The sequence below is a fragment of the Miniopterus schreibersii genome (genome assembly GCF_964146895.1).
Source record: "Miniopterus schreibersii genome assembly, chromosome: 22".
Classification (NCBI taxonomy): domain Eukaryota; kingdom Metazoa; phylum Chordata; class Mammalia; order Chiroptera; family Miniopteridae; genus Miniopterus; species Miniopterus schreibersii.
In genome coordinates this window covers 408,962-432,406 of record NC_138124.1, presented here as the reverse complement: position 1 = coordinate 432,406, position 23,445 = coordinate 408,962, and the positions used below count along the sequence as shown (strand labels likewise).

General features: G+C 48.8%; 1 protein-coding gene across 2 annotated transcripts in view; it reads left to right on the top strand.

Annotated features, from left to right (window-relative positions):
• The window catches only part of GABRG3 (gamma-aminobutyric acid type A receptor subunit gamma3), a gene marked incomplete at both ends in the record, with an annotated part of 209,399 nt that overhangs the window by 172,830 nt on the left and 13,124 nt on the right, over window positions 1–23,445 (top strand). For both annotated transcript variants that reach the window (XM_081124442.1, XM_081124441.1), the window contains one exon: window positions 19,577–19,714. In XM_081124442.1, coding sequence (XP_080980568.1) covers window positions 19,577–19,714 — 138 coding nt within the window. The remainder of the gene's footprint in view (window positions 1–19,576; window positions 19,715–23,445) is intronic.

The window sequence follows — 23,445 nt, the reverse complement described above, 5'->3', positions numbered from 1 at the left end:
AGAGGTCATGTAGAGAGTGTCGGTGTCCCCTGTGCGCGTGTCCCCCAGAAGTGACATCTCAGAGCTCATTCTGCGTCACCAGGGTGTGGACGTTGGCATGACACAGTCCAGACCCAGGACGTTTCCATCCCCACGAGGCCCCTCTCTGCCCTTTCCTAGCGGCCCTTAACCCCCGGCCACTCCTAACGTGTTCTCTGTTTCTGCGCTTTGTCGCTTCGGGGTCACAGACGCGGAAACACACAGTGCGTCACCTCTCAGACTCGCGGTTCCATCAGCTTGCTTCCCCCAGAGCCTTCGGGTTGGGCTGTGACCGAGATCTTAGTCAATAAGCACGTTTCTATTCTATTCCCCGTTCACGTAACATAGAGCAGCGGACTGCTGGTGAGCGGGAGGCGGGTGGGAAAAAGGAGGCGGGGCAGTCGGGGTCATTGACCCGCCCATGCCCTTGGACGTGGCAGTGAAGGGCGTGCGGTTTGGGCGTGCGTGGGGCTCTCAGCAGAGACCCCGGGGGTGCACTTGGAGTCATAAATCCTTTCTTTCCTTCTTGCTTCCTTTTGAAGATTCTGTATGTGTGTTTTAGAGAGAGGGGGAGAGAAACTTCGATGTGAGAGCGAGACATGGATCGGCTGCCTCCCGCACGCCCGGCCCCTGCTGGGGCTCGAGCCCGCCACCCGGGCCTGTGCCCTGACCGGGAATCGAACCAGCGACCTTTCAGTGCCCGGGCCAGCGCCCAACCCGCTGAGGCACACCGGCCGGGCGTGTAAATCATTCCTTTAGAGGAAGAAGTAGGACTCCTCTTAAAAAAGTAAAAACCAAAATGCTCTTTTTTTCCCCACTGTTTTCTATTCTAAATTCCGTCTCGCACGTCAGTTCCAAGTGATGTATTTGCATTTTGAGTAATAATCTCACGGTAGGATAATCATTCTTTGTTTTCCTTTTATTGCAAGTCACTGTGAAAATGAATAGCATTCGTTGCACAGTTGTTTTTAATGTTTTATCTGCATTTGTTTTGGATTACCCCTGTCAAGTCCAAGCAGCTAAGCAGAGGGGAAAGATGCATAAATTCCTTGGGAGCAAACAGCAAATGAGGCAGGAAATAGATTATAAATCATAACTCATTTACTTAAACAATGTTTAGCCGATGATAATGTACACTTGCAGGAAATTTATGTTTACAGTCATTCATATCTAAAGTATTGTCAGCGAAGCCCTGGCCAGTGTCCTTCGGTTGGTTAGAGGGTTGTCCCTCCGCCAAGAGGCCGTGGGTTCGATTCCGCTCAAAGCACGTGCCCAGGTTGCAGGTTCCACCCCGGCTGGGGCACCGTGAAATCCCCGCCTTCGGGCTGCGGCTGGGGTTTAAATCTTATCTCGGCAGATAAGTGAAGCACATGTTTGACTTTTATACTAAATTGGGTTCTTATCTTAAAACGCGCGTTCAGATCGGAATGCAGGTTGCGGTCGGAGACTCACAGGCGAGCGAGAGGAGTGTGAGCCCCGGCAGAGGAAAATTATTCCTTCGTCCGATGCTACAGTTTTGCATTTGTGCCCAAAGAGAGGGACGTCCTCTTTCCATCTTACCCACAACTGCCGATTTTTTTCATATTCCTATTTTCCTTCTGGATATTTTCAGTTAATTAACGTTCGTGTCGAGAAGCCTCTGCCAGGCATCTGTTAGGTGCCTGATTAATTCTAGGAAATTAAATGCACGCGGAGAGGATGTGCCAGGTGGACTCCCTGAGGAATGTTCCTGCTCGGAACCCTTCCCGTTATCGACTGTAAGGGAGCCCTGTGGAGTTCAGTGTCTCAAAGACTCTGCTGGGCCAGAGTTTTATCCCCAAGCAGCTTAGAGTTTGTGGAATAAATATGTGTGATTTTTTTTAAAAGCAAATGATCTGATTTGGAAACAGCCCAGGTGCCCATCAGTCGGTGAGGGGATAGAAAAGCTGCGGGACATTCGCACACGCGGAATACTATGCAGCTGTCAAAAAGGAACTCTCACCAAGTGTGACAGTGCATTACGCGGAGCAAAATAAGCCGGTGAGAGAAAGACAAACACCGTATGACTTCACTTATGTGTGGAATCTAGTGAACAAAATAAACTGACAAAGTGGAAACAGACTCATGGACACAGAGAAGGGACTGGCAGCTGTCAGAGGGGAGGCGTGGGGCCGGGTGAAGGGGGGGGGTTAAGCAAAGGAGAAACGAGAGACTCGGGCACAGACCAGGGTGTGGCGACCGCCAGGGGGCGGGGGCGGGGGGGGGGCACAGGGGGTGAATGGTGACGAAGGGGCCCTGACTCGGGTGGTGAGCACACAGTGCACTGTACAGATGATATGCTGCAGAACCGTACACAAGAAAAAGGATTTTAAAAATAATAATAGAGAAGCAAATGACCCACCTGTTTCATTTCTGCCTCTTCTCGTCCTTGGGGTAATCCGCCCGTCTCCCCGTTTCGTGCGTTTCCCTCGGCCCCCGCCCCCCTCCATCCCGGGACTCCTGCCATCACCTGAGCCTTGTCCCCCGAGCCAGCGCCCTCCCGGCCACCCCTGTGGCAGCCGCCCTTCACCGCAGTGAAGGTCCCACCTGACTTCCAAGCCTGGAGGAAGCCAGGACTCGGTTCCAGCGACGCTTTGAAGGACAGGATCCTGCCATTTCTTCTCACCAGCAAAACCAGCAGTCAGAGGCGCAGTTCAGGGGAAATCGGGGAGCGGAGAGGACTCGTGACTCAGGAAGTAAAGTGCTCATTTCATCCTGGACTCCCTGGCCCTGTTGACGTGTTTCTCTCCCTCCTTCTCCCTTCCTCTCTCGCTCTCTAAAAGAAAATTTAAAAAAATTTTAAGTGAGTTTAATACACAGCATTGCGCACCCAGCACATGCGTGTGGCTGTGTCCCCCTGAGAGGGACGCGCAGGTGCAGGCCTAGAGGTCAGGACCCGCAGAGCCCACCGCGGGCTCCACGGAGGCGACCCGGCCACGCTGGCTGGAAGAGGGGCTGCAGCTCCGGGTCTGCTCTGACCTAGCGCAGGGGAAACGGCCCGAAAGGCAACACCAAGGGATGTGCGGGGGAAAGACTCACAGCCTCAGGCCGCACAGGGCTTCTCCCGGACGCCGGGGGGGGGGCTCATCCCACCGGGACAGAGGAGCTACCCGGGAGCCGGAGCCTGCGGCAGGCACCCCGCAGACGGGCTCCCTGCAGGACCCTGGGCGCAGCGACCACCCCCAGCCTCCGCTTCCCCGCAGGCCTCCGCAGAAGACATCCGGCCTCATCTCAGGGGGCCCCAAAGGGTCCCGCCCCCTAAGCTTATAGAGGAGGAGCCCATTAAGGAATCAGTAAGCGCACAAATGCTAATTTTTCAGTCATGATTTTTACCTAAATTAAAACATTTTTCCGTTTCAACCTGGGGGGAGAAACCTCCAGAACAGTTATTGCACAAATTGCGTCAATCCTTCCATTCTGTTGCACCGACAATTTAAGCCAAATAAAAAAAAAAAAAAAATCAGTCCGTGCTGGGCAGCGTTGCCATGACAACGCGGGACTTTCGGGGACCTCGGCCCAGCGGGGATGCTGCGGATGCTCCAAGAGCACACGAAGGTCACCCTCGCGGTCCAGACCTGAAGGCGCAGACCCCGCGCCTCTCCTCGTCCTCTCGCTGTTCCACCAGCGCGCAGTTCGGCGAGTCTGGCGAGTCCCCCTCCTTGGACATGAAGGGCCCGTCCAATCCCAGGCTGGCCTGTCACCGCCGCCCCAACGCCAGGTGCCTGCGCGATGCCCTGGTGGCCCAGCTCCACGCCCACAGCCCCCCTGGCCGCGTCCTCGACTCCTAGCGCGTGGATGTGAGACCCCCACACCTTCCAGAGCCTGAGGCCCGGCCCCCGGCTCCCGGAGCCTCTTGTCTGCAGGCCCGTCCACACCTGGCGGGGCCTCTGCTGCTCCTAACTCTGCTTTTTGTGTCCTGCGCCTCATGCCCGAGCATGCTCACTGCCTGGTGCACTCTCTTCCTGCCCAGCTGATACCCACGATGGGACAGCCGATGTGACGTGGCCTCGGCAACCCCACCCTGTCCTTGGAGATACGTGAACACCTGGAAATGGAACTGCCGCCTTAATTCTTCCCCGGACCACCGTGGACTCCGTGCCTGGGGACGGAGCACCGAGCACGTGAGGTTCTGAGCGACCGCTTTCCCCATCCGTGCGATGGTGGAGCATCGCAGCCGGCGGATGGAGCTGAGTGTGGAGCGAGTGAGTGCGTGGGAAACACTCGGCATACGCGTGGCACCGGACGCGCACCCGGTAAACGCTGCGCCGCTCAGCCGGCCGTGCCCGGGCATTCGCCACAGTGCGGGACTGACCGCCCAGCGACAGCGCCGGCCTCCGCCCAGCTCCTGGGGTGGCCTTCGACCCCTTGGCGTGCTCTGCTGGGTAAGGTTGTCTCTGCTGCCCTGACCGATCTGGCCCCGTGGTTAGAGTGACGCCAGAGCACCGAAGGGTCGCAGGTTAGATTCCCGGTCAAGGGCCTGTACCTGGGTTGCAGGTCTGTCCCTGGTCCTAGTCAGTTCGCGCGGAGGGAACCAATCGTGTCTCACATCGATGTCTCTCTCTCCCCCTCCTTCCCTCCCTTCCACTCTCTAAATGTAAGTGGAAGAAATATCCTCAGGTGAAGATTAACAACAAAAGAAGACTGTCTTTGTTTACATGGGGGCCCGGGGCCACTCGGATAGTCTGTGTTAACAATGTGGCTCACCTGGGGCATCTGGGTCGCAGGAGGTCATCTGTGCTGATCATGTGAGTTATGGCCGAGGGCCGAGGGCTGTGAAGCATCGCCCTGACCTCCGGAGGGCTGGAGACTCAGGCAGTCACGTTGGCGCCCAACCGCCGAGCCACACCGGCCAGGGACGAAGTGAGATTTTTGGAAGGATTTTATCTCCTTTTGTCCCCTTGGAGAATGTAATTGTGGTTTTATGATTGGTGTGGAAATGGGGGCCTGGAAATGGGCTACTTTGGGGACATTAGATATCACTCAGTTCTCAGTTTTCTTCTGTTTTTCAACATTTGGAACTTGGATTTGCTAAGCAACTGCGGAGGCTCAGTTCTTCGGATGCGCTTGACTTGACGGTGAAAGAAGCATGAGATCTGTGATAAGTGAGGGATAGTATGAAATAATCACCCTTAGCCAGAAGCTCGAGGATGTCGCCGTCTGGATACTGAATTCAGATGCTCAGATAAACCCAAGACTTCTCTCCTCGAGTAAACTTTTCCTGCAGAGAACTAGGGGCGTCTGAGCAGTGGTTAGGATGCCAATCCATCGCCAGCGGCACCCTTCCCAGAGAGAGAGCAGCTGGCCACTGGGACATCTGTAATACCCCCAACAGTAAAGACACATTTAAAAATATTTTAAAAATAGAATATGACGTTTCAAAGAAAAAGACAAGCCATCCTCTTTGGCCCTGCAGGTGGGTGAGTGTGACTGGTCACTTTGTCCAGACCAAGGGGCACGAGGAGGAAAAAGGGGTGTTTAGTACTTGAAAGAAGTAGCCTGTCAGGAGCCCGCGTTTGAGCCCAGACTCATGCCAGGGCCGCCCTAACGGGAAATCCAGTCACAGCTGCGTGACTAACACCGGTCCCGAGGTTCCAGCCACGTGGGAACTGCACCCTGATCTCGAAAAGACGGCACAGGAAGCCTCCTGGGGAGCCCCGCTGGTCCTCTGGGCGGGGCTGGACCGCTCCTGCTCCCGGTCCCAGGGATTTCCCGGGCCGCCTGCAGTCAGGCTCTCGCCCTCGCTTCAGGAGCGTCACGTTCTCTGAGAAACTCCAAGTGACAGCCAATCCGATGTCTGGGCTCCACCAGCCAAGGAAATGAAATTCTGTTACTTCAACACTCTTCTGGGACAGGATCCAAGCGTGTGGTACTGAGTGTGTTCTCCTATATAAGACTGATGATAGAGTTCAGCAGCAATGTCATTTTATAGCTGCGCGCATCGTGGTGTAGTTTTATTTCCTTAATATTTAGTGTGGCATAATTTTACTTTATTTACTTTTTTTTATTGTTGACACTATTACAGATGCCCCCATTTCCCCCCCTCGCCCATCCCATGCAGCCCCTCCCTCTCCCCTCCCCTGGCCTTCGCCACTCTGCTGCCTGCGTCCAGAGACTGTGCAAATATGTTCGTTGGCTCATCTGGCCACCTTTTGTCTGGACCCTCCCACCCCCTTCCCCTCTGACAGCTGTCAGTCTGTTCCATGCGTCCATAACGTGGCATAATTTTAAATGCCTCATCTTAATTCATCCACATTTAAGTAACCGATAGGCACACACTTGTACCTGATTGTTACATAAAAACTTTGAGGCAGGTGATTTCCAACCCACTTCTCAGATAAGGAACCTAAAGTTTGTTTATTTGTTTTGTTTTGTTTTGTTTTATTCTCACCCATGGATATGTTTATTGATTTTAGAGAGGAAGGGGGGGAGAGAGAGAGAGAGAGAAACATTGATGTGACTTTAGAGAGGAAGGGGGAGAGAGAGAGAGAAACATTGATGTGATTTTAGAGAGGAAGGGGGAGAGAAACATTGATGTGATTTTAGAGAGGAAGGGGGAGAGAAACATTGATGTGACTTTAGAGAGGAAGGGGGAGAGAGAGAGAGAAACATTGATGTGATTTTAGAGAGGAAGGGGGAGAGAAACATTGATGTGATTTTAGAGAGGAAGGGGGAGAGAAACATTGATGTGATTTTAGAGAGGAAGGGGGAGAGAGAGAGAAACATTGATGTGAGAGAGAAACATCGGTTGCCTCCTGTACACACCCAACTGAGGACCAAACCCACCAGCTAAGCATGTCCCCTGACTGGGAGTCGAACCCACCGCCTTTTGGTGCACTGTTTGATGCTCCAACCAACTGAGCCTGGCGGGCAGGGTGAACCAAGTTCAATGAGATGAACAATAGGCAGAGCAGCGTGGTGGTCAAGAGGCTGCTGTCAGAGTCGGCGTTAGGCCCTCCCTTCCCCGTTTGGACCAGATACATCTCTCCTCTAAGCCTGTGTCCTCATTTGTAGAATGAGGATAATTACAGTACCTTCCTCTCAGGGCTATGATGTAGTTTAAACAAAACACAGCATATAGTCGACTTCCTGAAGGCCTGACACAGAGGAGGTGCATATTATACTGTTTTCATTACTATTTTTATGTTCTAGGCATATGGTAAGTGACTGGCCCTAGATTCGGAAAGAACAAGTATAATTTACCACATTTGGATTCAAAACCCTAGCTCTCTGTCCAGTTCTCATTTCATTGTGTGTTTTTTTTTAAAAAAAAAAAAAAGTCCTTGAACAAATAAACTGAGACCAGGTGCAATGACTCAGTAGTTGATTAAATGTAATTTTTTTTCCCGAATTAATGGATGAGAAGTTTTACTCACTTGCTTTTGATTTCCCCCTTTCTTAATCTTTCGATGCAAATACCATGCCTGAATATTTTCATGAGTAAATATGTATCCATCCCATCCCTGGAGTGGCTTGTTACATCCAACCTCTGAAAATTTTTTTAGTCTGAGGAAGCTGGGCTTCAATTTGCAAACAACTGCCATGGACCGTGACATCCGATCATGCGTTTCTCCCACTAAGTATGAAAATACAGCTGAAATGTATAGTTAGGGCACTGCCCTGTGATTCATGTCAGGGGTACATGGCCAAGGGTTATGCCCCCTCTGGATGCATTAGTTGCCTGTCTGTGGTCATTTGACACAGTGGAAACTGAGGCTTCACACCCATTTGTTTTTATGGGAATGATCAATTAAGGAGACAGAGGCAGGGGGAGGGACTTTAAAATTAGACCACGCACGATCTTCTGCCAGGCTGTTGACTCTTTGTTGTTATTTGGGGATTTGTGCGTTTGTTTCGTTTCATGTAAATTTCAAAAAAAAAATATATATATATATATATAAGAATTGAATCCTTACTGTTCATTTTCATGTGTGTTGGACCCACCTGTTCAGCCTACTGTTTCCTGATTGGCCCACCACCGTGAATTACGCAATCAGAGACGGATGGGGTAGGAGGAAGTCTGTCTTCCCTGCATTCCTACGTAGCACTTCTCGTTGACCATGGGGAGTGAAGGCCTGTGATGTGTAAGGTGTTGTGACTGAATTAGCAAGTAAACAAGTGAAGAATCGGAAACTGAAGAAAAGATAAGGTCCATTTAAATTTTGTGTCGGCTCACAAATGGATTTCCTAAAACTGAAATGGCTCCATGCAGATGTTTTGTCTGCGCCTCTCAACATTTACAGAAATTTGGGGAGGAAAATCGAATGTGAATCTGTGAAGCTAAATATCTTGCAAAGTTCAGAAAACATTTTCATGGAAGGAAAAGTAGTGATATTATTTTGCTCTCACTCTTAGATTCGTTTCAACTAGATTTTTGCAGTCTAGAATGGCAGGTCTTGTTGAGTCTGGTGATGCATTTACTTTGATTACTTAGAAATTGACATCTAGAAGTGAGACTTATTTGTGCACATTAACATTTTCAAAACAAAACTGAACAAGATGTGGAGCTAAATCATTCACATCATGTTGTTGAGAAATAGAAGAAATATGGGCACCCCGTCAAACCTTTTCATGTTCCAGAGAAAGATGATTTATCTGTGGTTGACTTGGGGTTGCTGACATGCTTGGTGAGTCCTTGTTAGCAGCAGGCCTTGGACTTGAGTTCAAGTCTCCTATAACCTGCTGTCTGGTGGCTAATTTTTAAATAATAACTTTAATGAGATAAAACTCACAAACCATAATTTTCTTTTTTTAAAGTACGCAAGTCAATCATTTTTTAGTATATTCACAGAATCATATAACTGTCACCACTGTCTCATTTTAGAGTATTTTCATCACCCCAAAACTAAACCCCGTATACATTAGCAGTCACTTCCTACTTTCTCTTTCTCTCAGCTCCTGGCAACTGCTTTCTGTACTTAAAAGTTGCCAGTTCTGGATGTTTCATATAAATGGGTGATATACTGTGTGGCTGTTTGTGACTGGCTTCTTTCACTTAGAATACCATTTTCATGGTTTAGCCATATTGTAGACTGTGTTAGTGCTGCATTCCTTTTCGTTGCTGAGTAATACTCCATTGTATGGACATACCGCCTTTTGGTGATCCATCCTTTGGTTGGTAGACATTCGGGTCATTTCCAGTCTTTGACTATTATGAATAGATCTGCTGTGAAAATTCATGTACAAGTTTTTCCTTATGTTTTTAATACTTTGGGGCATATACCTGGGATTGGAATTGTTGGGTCTTATGGTAACTCTGTGTTTACATTTTGAAGAGCTGTTGAACAGTTTTCCATAGTGATTGCACCATTTTACAACCCTACTAGCAATGTAGGAGTGTTCCAATTTCTTCACATTCCTACCAACACTTTGGTATTGTCTGTCTTTTTTAATTTTACTATATTAGTGAGTGTGAAGTGTTACTTCGTAGTAATTTATTTCCATTTCTCCAGTGACTAAGGTGGTGAGCTTCTTTTCAGGTGCTTATTGGCCATTTGTATATCTTCTTTGAAAATATGTCGTAACTCTTCTGTCGTTGGTCATAAAGTTTTATTTCTAAGTTTTCTTCTAAGAGTTTTATAATATTAGTTCTGATATCTAGGTCAGTGATCCAGTTTGAATTAATTTTTGCTTATAGTGAGAGAAAAAAATCTAACTTTGTCTTTGTGTGTGTGTATCCATCTGTCCCATTTGTTGAAAACACTATCCTTTCACCCAGTGAATTGACTTGCCTCCCTTGTCAAATGTTAATTGACCGTAAGAAGGAGGGTTTATGTCATAACTCTCGGTCCTATTGCATTGGTCTGTGTGTATCCTCATGGCAGCACCGCACCATCTTGATTTCTGAAGCTTTGTAGTAAGTTTAAAAATAAGGACGTATGATTCCTCCAACTTCGCTCTGCGTTTCCAAGATTGCCTTGGATATTCTGAGTCCTTGGCATTTCCATACAGATTTTGGGATCAGATTGGAAATTTCTGGAAAATGCTACCTGGGAGTTTTAAAAATGGGATTGTTTTTGTAATTTTCCTTTCAGATTGCTAGTGTATCCAGAAAAACGATTTATTTTTATATATTCATCTTGAAGACTGCAACTTCACTGAACTTTATTACGTCTCACAGTGTTCCTGTGGACTCTTGAGGATTTTCTGTTTTTATATCATGCTGTCTGTAAATAGACATACTTCTTTTTAATATGAATGTCTCATTTTATTGGTTTTTATTTTTGCTTAATTCATTGTGTAGAATCTCCTGTTGATTTATTTATTTTTAAATATGTATTTTTATTTTAGGGAGAGGGAGAGAGAGAGAGAAACATCGATGGACTGCCTCCTGCACGCCCCCCAAACCTGGGCATGTGCCCTGACTGGGAATCGAACCGGTGACCTCTTGGTGCACATGGGTCAATGCTCAACCACTGAGCCACACTGGCCAGGCTCCTGTTTAATTTTATTTATTTATTTATTTATTTATTTATTTATTTATTTATTTATTTATTTTAAATATGTCTTTATTCATTTCAAAGAGATAAAGGGAGAGAGAGAGAAACATCAGTGATGAGAGAGCCATTGATCGGCTGCCTCCCGCACCCCCCTGCTGGGGATCGAGCCCACAACCCGGGCCTGTGCCCCAACTGGAAATCGAACCCTGATCTCCTGGATCCTAGGTCGTTCCTCAGCCACTGAGCCCCGCCTGGCCGGGCCTGTTTAATCTTAAATAGAAGCGATGGGAATGAACTTCTTGTCTGGTTGCCGGGGTGAAAGCACCCAGCTTTTCACCACTCAGCGTGACGTGAGCTGTGTTTTTTGCAGATACCTAATTTGTCAGGTTGAGGAAGGTACCTTCTGTTCCGCACTTGTTGGCTCTTTTATCGTGAAAGGGTACTTGTTGGCTAAATGTTTCTCTGACGCTAACGAGGCCATCGTGTTCTTGTCCTTTTTCTGTGAACGTTGTGCATTATAGTGATTGATTTTTGTTTATTAAACTCAACGTTGTGGGTCTGCGCTCGTCTCAGGAATGTTCTCCTTTCCCTTGCGATGTCGCCTGAGACTCTTTCATCACGTAGAGCGTGCTGTGCAACTTCCAAACATTTGTGAATTTCCCCAATTTGTATCTGTTAACCTCTCGTTTTACTCTGGTGTGCTTGGAGAACACACTTTGGATGGTTTTGATAATTTTAAATTCATCGAGTTTTGTTTTATGTCCTAGTTGATGGCTCATTCTGGGAAATGCTCCATTTGTATGAGGAGAACATGTGCCTGCTGCTGTTCAGTGGCGATTCCTACACTTGCCTGTCAATTTAATTAACATTTTACCTAAAAATCATGTAGATGGGATTAATACTGACTTAATTTCAATGGTTTTAATGCAAAAAACCTTTGTTCCTATATAGCTCCGTTCCCTCAGCCCACCTTTGTGCTATTGATTATATACAAATTACTTATCTATGTGTCATTAGCCCATTAACACATTTATATAATTTTTTATTTATGTAGTAGTTTTTTAAATTAGACAAAACAAAAGTATTACAAACAAATTACATTTATACTGTCTTTACATTTAGAAATGTAGTTAATTTCTTTGGTGTTCTTTATTTCTTGTGTGGATTTGAGTTGTCTACTGTTCTTTGTTTTTTTATTGATTTGAGAGATCAATTTGTTGCCCCATTTATTTATGCATCATTGGTTGATTCTTGTGTGTGCCCTGATCAGGGATTGAACCCACAACCTTGGTACATTGGGATGACACTCTAACGACTGAGCCACCTGGCCAGGGCCTTGTCTACTGTTCTTTCATTTGCTGGGTAGCTAAGCGGATCCAGGACCACGTGTCTCATGTCCTCAAAAATCTTTCTGTGTGGCTGAATATTCCACACTCTGATCCTTAGAAAGAGCAAAAGGTAGCCTGGCCACATCCTTGGCTCTTTCATCAGATCACTCTTTCCTGACAGCGAATATCAGAAATGTAGCATCTGGATAGGCCAAGAATGTCTCATGTCAGGAAATCCCGACTCTTTTATTGTCAACGGTTTATCTCCTTAGTGGAGCCCTTCGCATTTGCACCCCTTGATCACTGAGGTTAAATTCTGGCTCTCAGAGAAATGGCACCGTCTGTTGAATGGTGATTCTGAGAAACAGCCTCCTGGAGAGCCCGGCCCAGCCCTGCAGGTGTGGCCACCTCGCTGGTGGCCTGCATCTCCGTAGGGGCGCTCACCAGCTGCGGCCTCAGGATGCGGGGAGCGTGGGAAGGCCAGTGAGTTCCAAGGGCATGGTCACATGGTTACACTTCTTTGCTGGCACATGCTGGGCACTGGCCTGTGCACTCAGCCTGAGACAGCCAAATTGTCCATATGGCTCAGACAGCACCCAAGACAGGCCAACGGGAGTCATTTCCCTGTCATATTTTTCTGACAGACCCAGTGGCTTATCTACTCTGGAGACTAAACAGTAACCTGCAGGCTCCAATTTGAGGGCCCGTATCTAATGATAAAGGACCATCGAGCTGAGAAATCTCTGAATGAAGAAGTTTAAGGAAGACTCTGGCATGGCTTCTGAATATTGGACAAAGGATTTTGTGACCTGGAATAGACCCTACTCTATCCACTAGCCCCTACACTATCCAGTAGACCCTATGCTATCCTGTAGACCCTACTCTATCCTGTAGACCCTACACCGTCCTGTAGACCCCACTCTATCCTGTAGACCCTACACCATCCTGTAGACCCTACACCATCCTGTAGACCCTACACTATCCAGTAGACCCTACTCTATCCTGTAGACCCTACACTATCCAGTAGACCCTACTCTATCCTGTAGACCCTACACCGTCCTGTAGACCCTACGCCATCCTGTAGACCCTACTCTATCCTATAGACCCTACACCATCCTGTAGACCCTACTCCATCCTGTAGACCCTACACCATCCTGTAGACCCTACACCATCCTGTAGACCCTACGCCATCCTGTAGACCCTACTCTATCCTGTAGACCCTACACCGTCCTGTAGACCCCACTCTATCCTGTAGACCCTACACCATCCTGTAGAACCTACACCATCCTGTAGACCCTACACTATCCGGTAGACCCTACTCTATCCTGTAGACCCTACACTATCCAGTAGACCCTACTCTATCCTGTAGACCCTACACCGTCCTGTAGACCCTACGCCATCCTGTAGACCCTCCTCTATCCTATAGACCCTACACCATCCTGTAGACCCTACTCCATCCTGTAGACCCTACACCATCCTGTAGACCCTACACCATCCTGTAGACCCTACGCCATCCTGTAGACCCTACTCTATCCTGTAGACCCTACACCGTCCTGTAGACCCCACTCTATCCTGTAGACCCTACACCATCCTGTAGAACCTACACCATCCTGTAGACCCTACACTATCCGGTAGACCCTACTCTATCCTGTAGACCCTACACTATCCTGTAGACCCTACACCGTCCTGTAGACCCTACGCCATCCTGTAGACCCTACTCTATCCTATAGACCCTACACCATCCTGTAGACCCTACTCCATCCTGTAGACCCTACACCATCCTGTAGACCCTACTCTATCCTGTAGACCCTACACCGTCCTGTAGACCCTACTCTGTCCTATAGACCCTGCTCTATCCTGTAGACCCTATGCTGTCCTGTAGACCCTACACCATCCTGTAGACCCTACTCCATCCTGTAGACCCTACACCATCCTGTAGACCCTACTCTATTCTGTAGACCCTACACTGTCCTGTAGACCCTACTCTGTCCTATAGACCCTGCTCTATCCTGTAGACCCTATGCTGTCCTGTAGACCCTACGCCGTCCTGTAGACCCTACTCTATCCTGTAGACCCTGTGCCGTCCTGTAGACCCTACACTACGTATTGAGGTCTGTGGCTTCCTCCCCTACAGTGGAAAAAAACTTGTTATTGATGCCTGAAGCTGCTGCCAAGCTCTGGAGCATTTGTCACATTTGCCCTGAGAAAATATTTCTCACAGCATCAGGAAAATTATTATTCTATTTAGACACATTAACAACCACAGACAAGGAGTTGATCACAATTACGAAAGCTGGATTTATGTTTTCTTGCACAGAAACAAAAATAAATTTGGAAGCAGCTTTATACTGCATCTTCTAAGTCGGCGCTGGCCTCCTCCTGCTGCACATTTCTCAGAGTGGGTCAAATGCATTAGACAAGGAAGCGGCCACTTAACTCTCATAATTCAAAACAAATATCACTTTGCTGTAGACAAATGGCTGTGCAGACTGTAATTCTCTGAGGCTGCTGCCTCTTGACCTGTTTGTTCTAAGACAGAGGCACAGAGAGGGGAGACTCGGAGGGCGGGCAGGAGAGGGCCCTCCGAGGTCGCGTTGACGGTGGCGTAACTGCTGCTCGGTGCCCTCCCTGCCCTCCCACCTTTAGCAGCCGAGGACTGGGAGCCCCTAAGGGAGCGCGGTGCGGGGAGCCCACCGAAGAGGGAAGAACCTGTCAACACAGTATTTTGAGTGAGGCATGTAATTTTATTTTTTTCTGGTACCAAAATGAGAAACTACAATTCCCATTGACTCAGCCACTTCCGTGGCCGGGAACGCCGCGAAGCACTTTGTATGCTGTCTTAGTCAGCCTGGGCCCACCTAACAGAAACCGCCAACTGAGTGGCTTAAACAGCGGCATTTATCTCACGTTCTGGAGGCTGCAAGTCCAAGATCGAGGTGCTGGCGGGTCCAGCGCCTGGCGCGGGCTCTCGTCCTGCTCCGCCCCCCTCTCGCTGCGCCCTCGCTTGGTGGGGAGAGCGCGTCTCTTGGTGCCTCCTCTCTGCGGGGCCCTCATCCTCTAGTGAGGTCTCCGCCCTCACGACCTTCTGATCTCCCGAAGGCCCCAGCTCTGCGCTTCAGATACCAAGGCGTTGGGGTTAGGGCTTCATATGGATTTGGGGGGGGTGTTGGGTCGAGGGGTGGACTGTCCATGGTGTGCAGGGCTCGGTGCCGCCTCACTGTTAGGACGTAGGATCCCCACCCACATTGTCCCTGTTTCACAGGCGAGGAGCCTGAGAAGCGTCTTAGTGACTTAGTGGCGTCACAGTCACACTGTGCACGTGGCAGAGCCGGGGCCCGCTGGCGTTGCTGTGTGGGGCCTGCTTACGCTTTCGTTTTAATAAACCCCTTCGGGCTTCACGGTAGCTATTTTATTGGCTGAGTAAAGGCTGTGGTTTGCAAACTGTAGGCATATTTTCCCAGCCTTTCTATTTTTTTTTATAGATCAAAGAGTGCAGTGAACCGCTTGTGCCCTTTGCCCACATTGACTTTCCTGGCTGTTTTTGCTCCGTGCGCCTCCCGCCGTGTGTGTGAAAGGAAACCCGCAAGTAAACGTGAGCCGTCATAGGGAGTCTCCTGCAGATGCCTGGGGCAGACGTGTCATCAGTGCCTGATTCCTCGGTGTCGGGAACGCCCCGCCCGTGGCCGGTGTCTCCCGCTGTCCCCTCCCGCCTGACTCCCGCGTCAGGGCACCACAGTGCGCCCGGGTGCCGTTCCTCTCGCGTCTCCTTCAGTCCCTTAGCGCGCCCTGTTTATTTGGGCAGAAACGAGGCCGGGCTGCCTGGCGGGTCGCAGGCATCCGACATCGGGCTGATCCAGTTCCGCGGCCGCGTGTAGCCCCCCGTTTCCCGTGAATCGCCCCAGGGCCTGGGCCCGCGTCAGGTTCGGCTCCCCTGACAAGACACTTCGCAGGCAGCCTGGGCGACCGGCCTCGCCGACGGGAGGACCCTGCTGTCTGCTGTCCTGCCTGTCCTGCTGTCAGAGCAGCTCCACCCGCGCCGCGGAGCCTTGTTTTAATCACAGTCACCCCCCGCATTTGTTCGCTGCGGTTCGTCCGTCGGAAGAACCTTCCCTAATGAATGTTCGTTTGTTTTTTGTTTGTTTTTTATAATTTTTATTTTTGTTTAAAGTATTACAGATGTCCCTTTTTCTCCCCAATGACCCTTCCCCCCGTTCCTTCCCCCTCCCCAGCCCCTCTCCCCACCATTGTCCGTGTCCTTGGGTTGTGCATAGATGCACATAAATTCCTTGGTTACTCTCTCCCCCTCCACCCTCCTCCATCCGTCTGACATTCCTCAGTCTCCTCTATGCTTCCATGTCACTGAATCTATTCTGCTCGTCAGTTTATTAAGTTCTTTAGATTCCACGTATAAGCGAGGTCATGTGGTGTTTCTCTTTCGCTGCCTGGCTTATTTCACTTCCCCTGAGGTTCGGCCCGCGCAGGACAAGCAGGAAAAGTGCCTCCTGCCTTTTCTCAAACCCGAGCGTAAGTTCCTGAGGCCTGGCGCCTGCGAGCCTCGCATCAGGAGGGAGGCCCGGCGCCTTCTCATCAGTTCGTGGTTCATTCTTGGTAGAGGCTGTTTGCGCGTAGCTTTGACTGCTGGAGCTCTGGGCTCTTCCTCATTTTCATAAGTCGTTCTTTATTGTGGGATTCGCCCTTTTCTGTGCTGTGTTAACTACATTTTCCCCAGTTCATCACTTGTCATTTTTACTTTCCTTACTGAATACTTTTTGGTCCTGCTTTAAATCATTGTGTGTTGCCAATTTTAGAAATGTGCTGTGTGCGCATCTGTGTGTGTCTGTGTTATATGTGTGTCTGTGTGTTATGTGTCTGTGTTGTGTGTTGTGTGTGTCTGTGTGTTGTGTGTCTGTTGTGTGTGTCTGTGTTGTGTGTGTTATGTGTCTTTGTGTGTCTGTGTGTGTTGTGTCTCTGTGTGTGTTGTGTGTGTGTGTTGTGTCTCTGTGTGTGTTGTGTGTGTTTGTGTGTCTGTGTGATGTCTGTGTGTTGTGTGTCTGTGTGTGTTGTGTGTGTGTCTGTGTATGTTGTATGTGTCTCTGTGTGTGTGTTGTCTCTGTGTGTGTTGTGTGTCTGTGTGTGTTTGTGTGTCTGTGTGTTGTGTGTGTGTGTCTGTGTATGTTGTATGTGTCTCTGTGTGTCTGTGTGTGTTGTGTGTGTGTGTCTGTGTATGTTCTATGTGTCTCTGTGTGTCTGTGTGTGTTGTGTGTGTGTGTCTGTGTATGTTGTATGTGTCTCTGTGTGTCTGTGTGTGTTGTGTGTCTGTGTGTGTTGTGTGTGTCTGTGTGTGTGTCTCTGTGTCTCTTTGCTTCTGGGCTTTGATCCATTGTTAGGAAAGTTTTCCCGAATCCGAAGTTGTGGCCGAATTTTCTCAGGTTTCGCGCTGGGAGTCGTTGGGATGCAGCCCGGTGTGTGCTGGAGGATTGGACCTGACTTTGCCTTCCTCGTGGCTTCCACAAGTCACACCCCGTCCTCCTCCGGCTGATTGAAGTTGCTCCACCGTCTGTGCACTGACTCCAAGGAGATGTGCTCCTGTCCCGTCCCCTCGGCCGGTCACACATCAGTGCGGAATCGCTGGGTGTAGCTTTCTATTTAATAACCTAAGGAAATCTACCCCTCGTTGCGCTTCTGGTCGTTCTCAGTTCGTCGCCCTACCAAGGACCGTGTGTAACCGCCTCCGAAACGGAAAAGGCGCCGAGGGCACCCGTCCGGGTCACTTTGCCGTCCGCACGGGCCCGGGTAAGGGCCGCGGGCAAGGGCCCCGGGCAAGGGCCCCGGGCAAGGGCCCCGGGCAAGGGCCCCGGGTAGGGGCCCCGCCTTGGGCTGCGGAGCCTCCTGGGCGAGCGCGTGGCCTGTCTCCCCGTGGGCTCCGCCTGCTTCGGCTCGGTGGTAACTTGCAAACTCCCTCTTTCAGGACTCGCGCGTTTTTGTTAAGTTTGTGCTGCGTGTTTTGTGATAATTTAAAAATAATATTGTATTCGTTTTCATTGAGTCTTTTGTGTCTTCTTGGTGCAAAAACTTACCTTTCTTTCTAATGTTCATGCCTCTAGGTGTCTATGTGTGTATTTTTCTAGAAGTAAGCTGGCTAATGTCCCCAATAAAATGATGAATAAAAGAGGAAGTAACAGGTATTTACTTGCTTTCAATTTTAAAAAGAAAGGAAAGCCCCTAATGTTTTCCTACTGAGTTACTGGCTTTTAGGAAAATACACACTAGATAGAGGGAAGTCTTTAATTTCTAATTTACTGAATGTTTTTAACACAAATGTATTCCTGGGTTTTACGAAATGGCTTCGCTTTCTGTGGAGTGGGCCTGTGATGGATTATATTCATGACTTTCCACGCTCTCATTTCTGTAAATCGCATTAGGCCGTAATGTATTAAAATATTCTGCTCATCAATTCCGTTAACTAAGACTTTATGTGAGGTTTTGCATCAGTATTTGTAAGAGATTTACTTTCCTGTGCATTCATTGCTAGGCTGTATATCATGTTATGCCTACTATATAAAAATAATTGGACAGTTTTACCTTGTTTTCTGCTGTCTGGACTGGTTTAAAGGACACTGACAGCATCTGATTATCAGAGGTTTGGTAGAATTCCCTGTCTGTCCGCTGGACCTACTTCTGTGGGACCTAAATTGTTTTGAGAGAAAATTTGAAATTATGAAAAACAGAGGAAAATACTCCTGTCTTTGAGAATTAAAACCTGCAGGCTGAAGTTCTTTACAAAGGAAAATGTTATCTGAACGTAGAGTATAGTTGTTGGGGCCCTGGCCGGGGTGGCTCAGTGGGTTGGGCACCGAGAGGTCGCTGGTTCGATTCCCGCTCGGGGCGCATGCCCAGGTTGCTGGCTCGATCCCCGGTAGGGGGTGTGCAGGAGGCAGCCAATTGTTTCTCTCTCCCTCTCCCTTCCTCTCTCTCTAAAAACATAAATAAAAATAAAAAATAATAGAATATGACCGCAGGGTATTTTTCTCTTTAAAATTTGACAACCAGTAGTATTTGCAGGCACACAGGGACACACACACACACACACAGAATTCACACTCAAGGAGCAAAATAATTCCAGGGTGACTAACCAATTAGACATAAAAATAAAACCATGAAACGGTTATAGTTAAATTTTGGAAATACCTACCTGCGCCTGTGTTAAGGAAGGATGACTTAACCGTAAATGCAGAGGAGAGAGCGTCTTGCTTCCTGGCGTCCTTAGCAGCGTGGGGAGAGCTAATGTCGAGGCAGGACCGCGCCAGGCGGCCTGAGTCTCAGAGCTGCCACCTTATTAAATCCGTCTTTCCTGAGGCCTGGGGGTCTCGTCCTGCGGAAGGAATGTAGGACGCAGCGGATGGACGTGGGCCCGGCAGGTGGAGCTCAGTGTCTGAGAGCTCGGGGGACCCTGACCTCCAGTCTTGGAAGGTCGACGACAGCCTGGGCGCTTCAAGGTGGAAGAAACCACGACAGCGGCCACCTGTGTGCTGAACGCACAGACGGGGGCCGGGCCAGTGGCTGGGAGCGTCCTGCTGGCCGTGGAGATCTTCAGCAGGATCCCCCCAGTTAGGTGGCCTTTGCCCATTCGTTTCTGGAGTTTCTGTGCGCTCAGGAAGGTTCTGAGAGCAAATAGGGCTTAAGCTTTTAATCCGCTAAGTGATCAGAATTATAATTTTGACTTTAATGTTTTGTAAACCTACATCCCCTGGTGTTCACACTTGTTCGTGTTTTCAGATGGCTACCCCAAGGAGGAGATGATTTACAGATGGAGGAAAAACTCAGTGGAGACGGCCAATCAGAAGTCCTGGCGGCTTTATCAGTTTGACTTTATGGGCCTCAGAAACACCACCGAGATCGTGACGACGTCTGCAGGTAGGAGCGCAGAGCAGAAGTGCGGCTCTCAAAGCAACTCGGACAGTTTCCCCTGGGCCTAAGGCTACAGGTAGCCATGGCTTTCCCCAGAACTCCTTCGGGTGTGTGTCTAAACTGATGATATTCAGGCCACCCTGATCCTAAGCGATACTGGAGACAGACCAACTGATTTAAAGTGAAAGTATTTTTAAATGTTTCACTTAGGATGGGAAAAGGGTGATTGAAATTGACGTGTATTTGAATCAAAAGTCTGTTCGTATTATGTCTATAAACCTAACTAGGGTCATTCACTACTGACTATATATAAGGTGTCCCCAAAAATGTACACACACACTTTGAATCGTTGTAAAGGCAGTGTTTATTGAAATATATTTCAGCCCGGCCCGGTGTGGCTCAGCGGCTGAGCGTCCACCTAGGATCCAGGCGATCGGGGTTCGATTCCTGGTCAGGGCACAGGCCCGGGTTGCAGGCTTGATCCCCAGTCGCGGGCTGGCAGGAGGCAGCCGATCGGTGACTCTCATCATTGATGTTTCTCTCTCTCTCTCTCCCTCTCCTTTGCTGTCTCTGAAATCAATAAAGATATATTTTTTTAAAATTAAAAATAAAAATAAAAATAAAATATATTTCATTCTCAAAATTGAGCTGTCAGCTGTTACAGTGTGTGTGCAGTTTTGGGGACCCCCTGTATGTAAACCAGTTTTACTAATGGTGAGACTCCTGCAACTTTCAACTTCCCACACACACAGTAAGGTTCAAGTGTTATTGATAATAATACTTGAAATAAAAGAAGCTGGTGGAAAATGTCCCCCGGTTTTAATCTCTTCCTTTCATTTAGGCTAAACTGTGTCTTGAACTTGGTTTCTTTTCCACACTCATTACCCAGCAATTTGGTTTTCTTGGGTGACTGTTATGTGCATTTTATAAAGCAGGCAGGTCGGTGAAAGGGATGCGGCACTTGTTACAGTATTTATTTGTTTATTGCTTTTTGTTTTGTGGGGTTTTGCCTGTTGGTAGGTGTTTACCTACTTCTGTGACCCGCTGTTTGGTGACTGGTTTTCTTCCTGCAGGGCTTGGGGTGCAGATGGGGCGAGAGTCCACTTTCCTTATGTGTTTATACGGCTAACATATTGGCTCTTAAAACGCCATATAACTTGTTTTATTGCTGACTAGATTAAGATGTAAATTTTGCTAATTAATGCTGACACATTTAAAGGACAGCATGACTTCTTGATAGATTGTAAAACACACGTTAAGGAAGATTTGAAAAGCTATGTAACGAATGAAAAAAGTAAACCCTCCCTGTAGAGGTCCCGGTGCTCATGGTGAAGAGTGGCGCCTGCGTTTAACTATTAAATATTGATAAGGTCAGAGCACAAGAAGATCATAATTTATTTAAATGAACTGTGGAGGTCACACAACGGGAACTGTTTGGGGGGAGGTTTTTCCCAAGTAAGAGACACCTGCGTTCATTTAACTGCTCCCTGAGAAGCTGAAATGAGCCAGCAGAGCTCTGGGGGGAACGGCGGGCACCGGGCAGGGCCCACCTTTCTCACATTGAAATTGCAGCCTCGGTGCTGAGCCTCCTGCCCTGCTGCTCCCGGTGAAGTAGCGATAAACCAGAGGAAATGCCAAGTCAAGCTGAGCACAGCGGGCTCAGGGCACCTGAAACTGACTGTGAGCGACCAGCACAGGGAAGGTGGAGTCCAGCAGTCACTGTGCCCGGAGTTACTGCAGGTAGAAAAGCCTGAAGCCCTGGCCCATGTGGCTCAGTGGGTTGAGCAGCACCCAGTGCGCCCAGAGGTCGCCGGGTTGATTCCCGGTCGAGGCACAGGCCCGGGTTGCAGGCTCGATCCCCAGCAGGGGCGTGCAGGAGGCAGCTGATGGATGTTTCTCTCTCCTCGATGTTTCTTTCCCTCTCCCTTCCTCTCTAAAATCAATAAAAACACTTTTTTTTTTAAGTATGAAAAGCTCTCTCGGGCAGCAAGGAGCTCTCAGTCTCCCTGGAAACGCGGGAGACAGGAGGGACTGCTGTGCGAGCTGGGGGTTGATACATCAGCATGACAAGGAGACGCGATGTCGCGCTCAGTTTCAAGCAAGACGGACGCCAGGCTTGGGGCGCTCCTGTGTGGACGGGAGATGCCTGTTTCCCTGAAATTCTTTCCCTCACTCGTGGCAAAGCCGATCCTCACGGAAAGCAGTGAGCGTCTTGGCCCTGATGACGGACCTGGTCCATCCATCTGCGCCTCTTCCTGCCTCCTGCTCACGTGGGAAACTTCACACCGTGTGGAATTCCACGTCGCTGTGCCTTCTTTAGAAAACAAGCAAAAGTATGTTCTAAAGAAATAACTACATAAAAAAATCAAATTCACTGGCCTCCAGGTCCCATGCTATTGGAAGACAGGAGTGAGATGTGAGGGATGGATTCTCGCCCTTTGTCTCCAAAGCTCCCCTGGCCTCAGGGTGCTGACCACCCGCCCCAGGCCTGCCTGTGGCCCTGAGGCCCTCTCCCTGTTTCCCCAGTGGAAAGGCCTTGAGTCGTCATGAAAGTCACTCCTTTGGCCCTGGCCATGTGGCTCAGTTGGTGGAGCATTGCCTCTTGCAGCAAAAGGTCCGGGTTTGATTCCTGGTCAGGGCACGTGCCGGGGTTACAGGCTCAGTCCCCATCGGGGGCGTGCAGGAGGCAGCCAGTGGAGGTTTCTCTCAAAACACCGATGTTTCTGTCTCTCTCTCGCTCTCCCTTCCTCTCTCTCTAAAATCAATGGAAACTTTTTTTTTTTTAAATCACTCCTATGCACCCTCCTTCAGTCCCCCACACAAAACCCAGCCCTCTCCCCACCCCACATTATTAGTCTGCTCAGGATCATCCTGGGCATTTCATTTGTGTGTAACCATATTGTTTTCTGGGTTTAGGCAACATGTTGAGTGTTTAAGTGTCATAGTTGAAGACAAAAATGCAAAAAATAGCCCCCCCCCCAAATTATCCTACTATTCAGGAATTAATCCTATTTCATGGACAAATATTGAATATAGACACTGCCTCTCACATGTTTTCAGAAAGAGGAAACAAAGAATTGCAACTACCACAGAGAAGTTCGCAGATTTATTTCTCATTTAAATTTTTATTTTGGAGAATGAGCATGTCCTTCGTGAGGGTCCACTGATTATTTTAGAGAGAGTGGAAGGGCGGGGAGAGAGAAACATCGGTGTGAGAGAGACACACCAGTTGGTTGTCCCCTGCACGCGCCCTGACGAGGAGCGGGGACGGAACCTGCAGCCCAGGTGCGTGGCCTTGACCGAAACCGACCTCCAGACCTTTGTGCTGCAGGCTGACGCCCTAACCACTGAGCAACACTGGCCAGGGCGAGCTGACGCATTTTACCAATACTGAAACCCACAAGAAAACTAGAGGGACCTGGGTTCACTCTCTCTTACAGCCAGACTCAATCTTTTGTGTAGTTATATTTGGAAGAAAAACATCCTTCAGATGATAAGAAACACCACCAGCCCGGATGTTCACGAATGAATCATCCTTACACGCGTGTTAGCCACGGATGGGTGTTCATCGCAACGCACCGTTCTCACAGGCAGATAATTACTGATTATTTGCAGAACCCGGACTATGTGAACAGGAAATAGATTCATTGGGACAATGTGTGTTTACAAAGTAAACAAAGTGAAAAATAAAAAGAGAACTCTTTCAGGCATTTCTTTCTCTGACGATCGTATCTTAC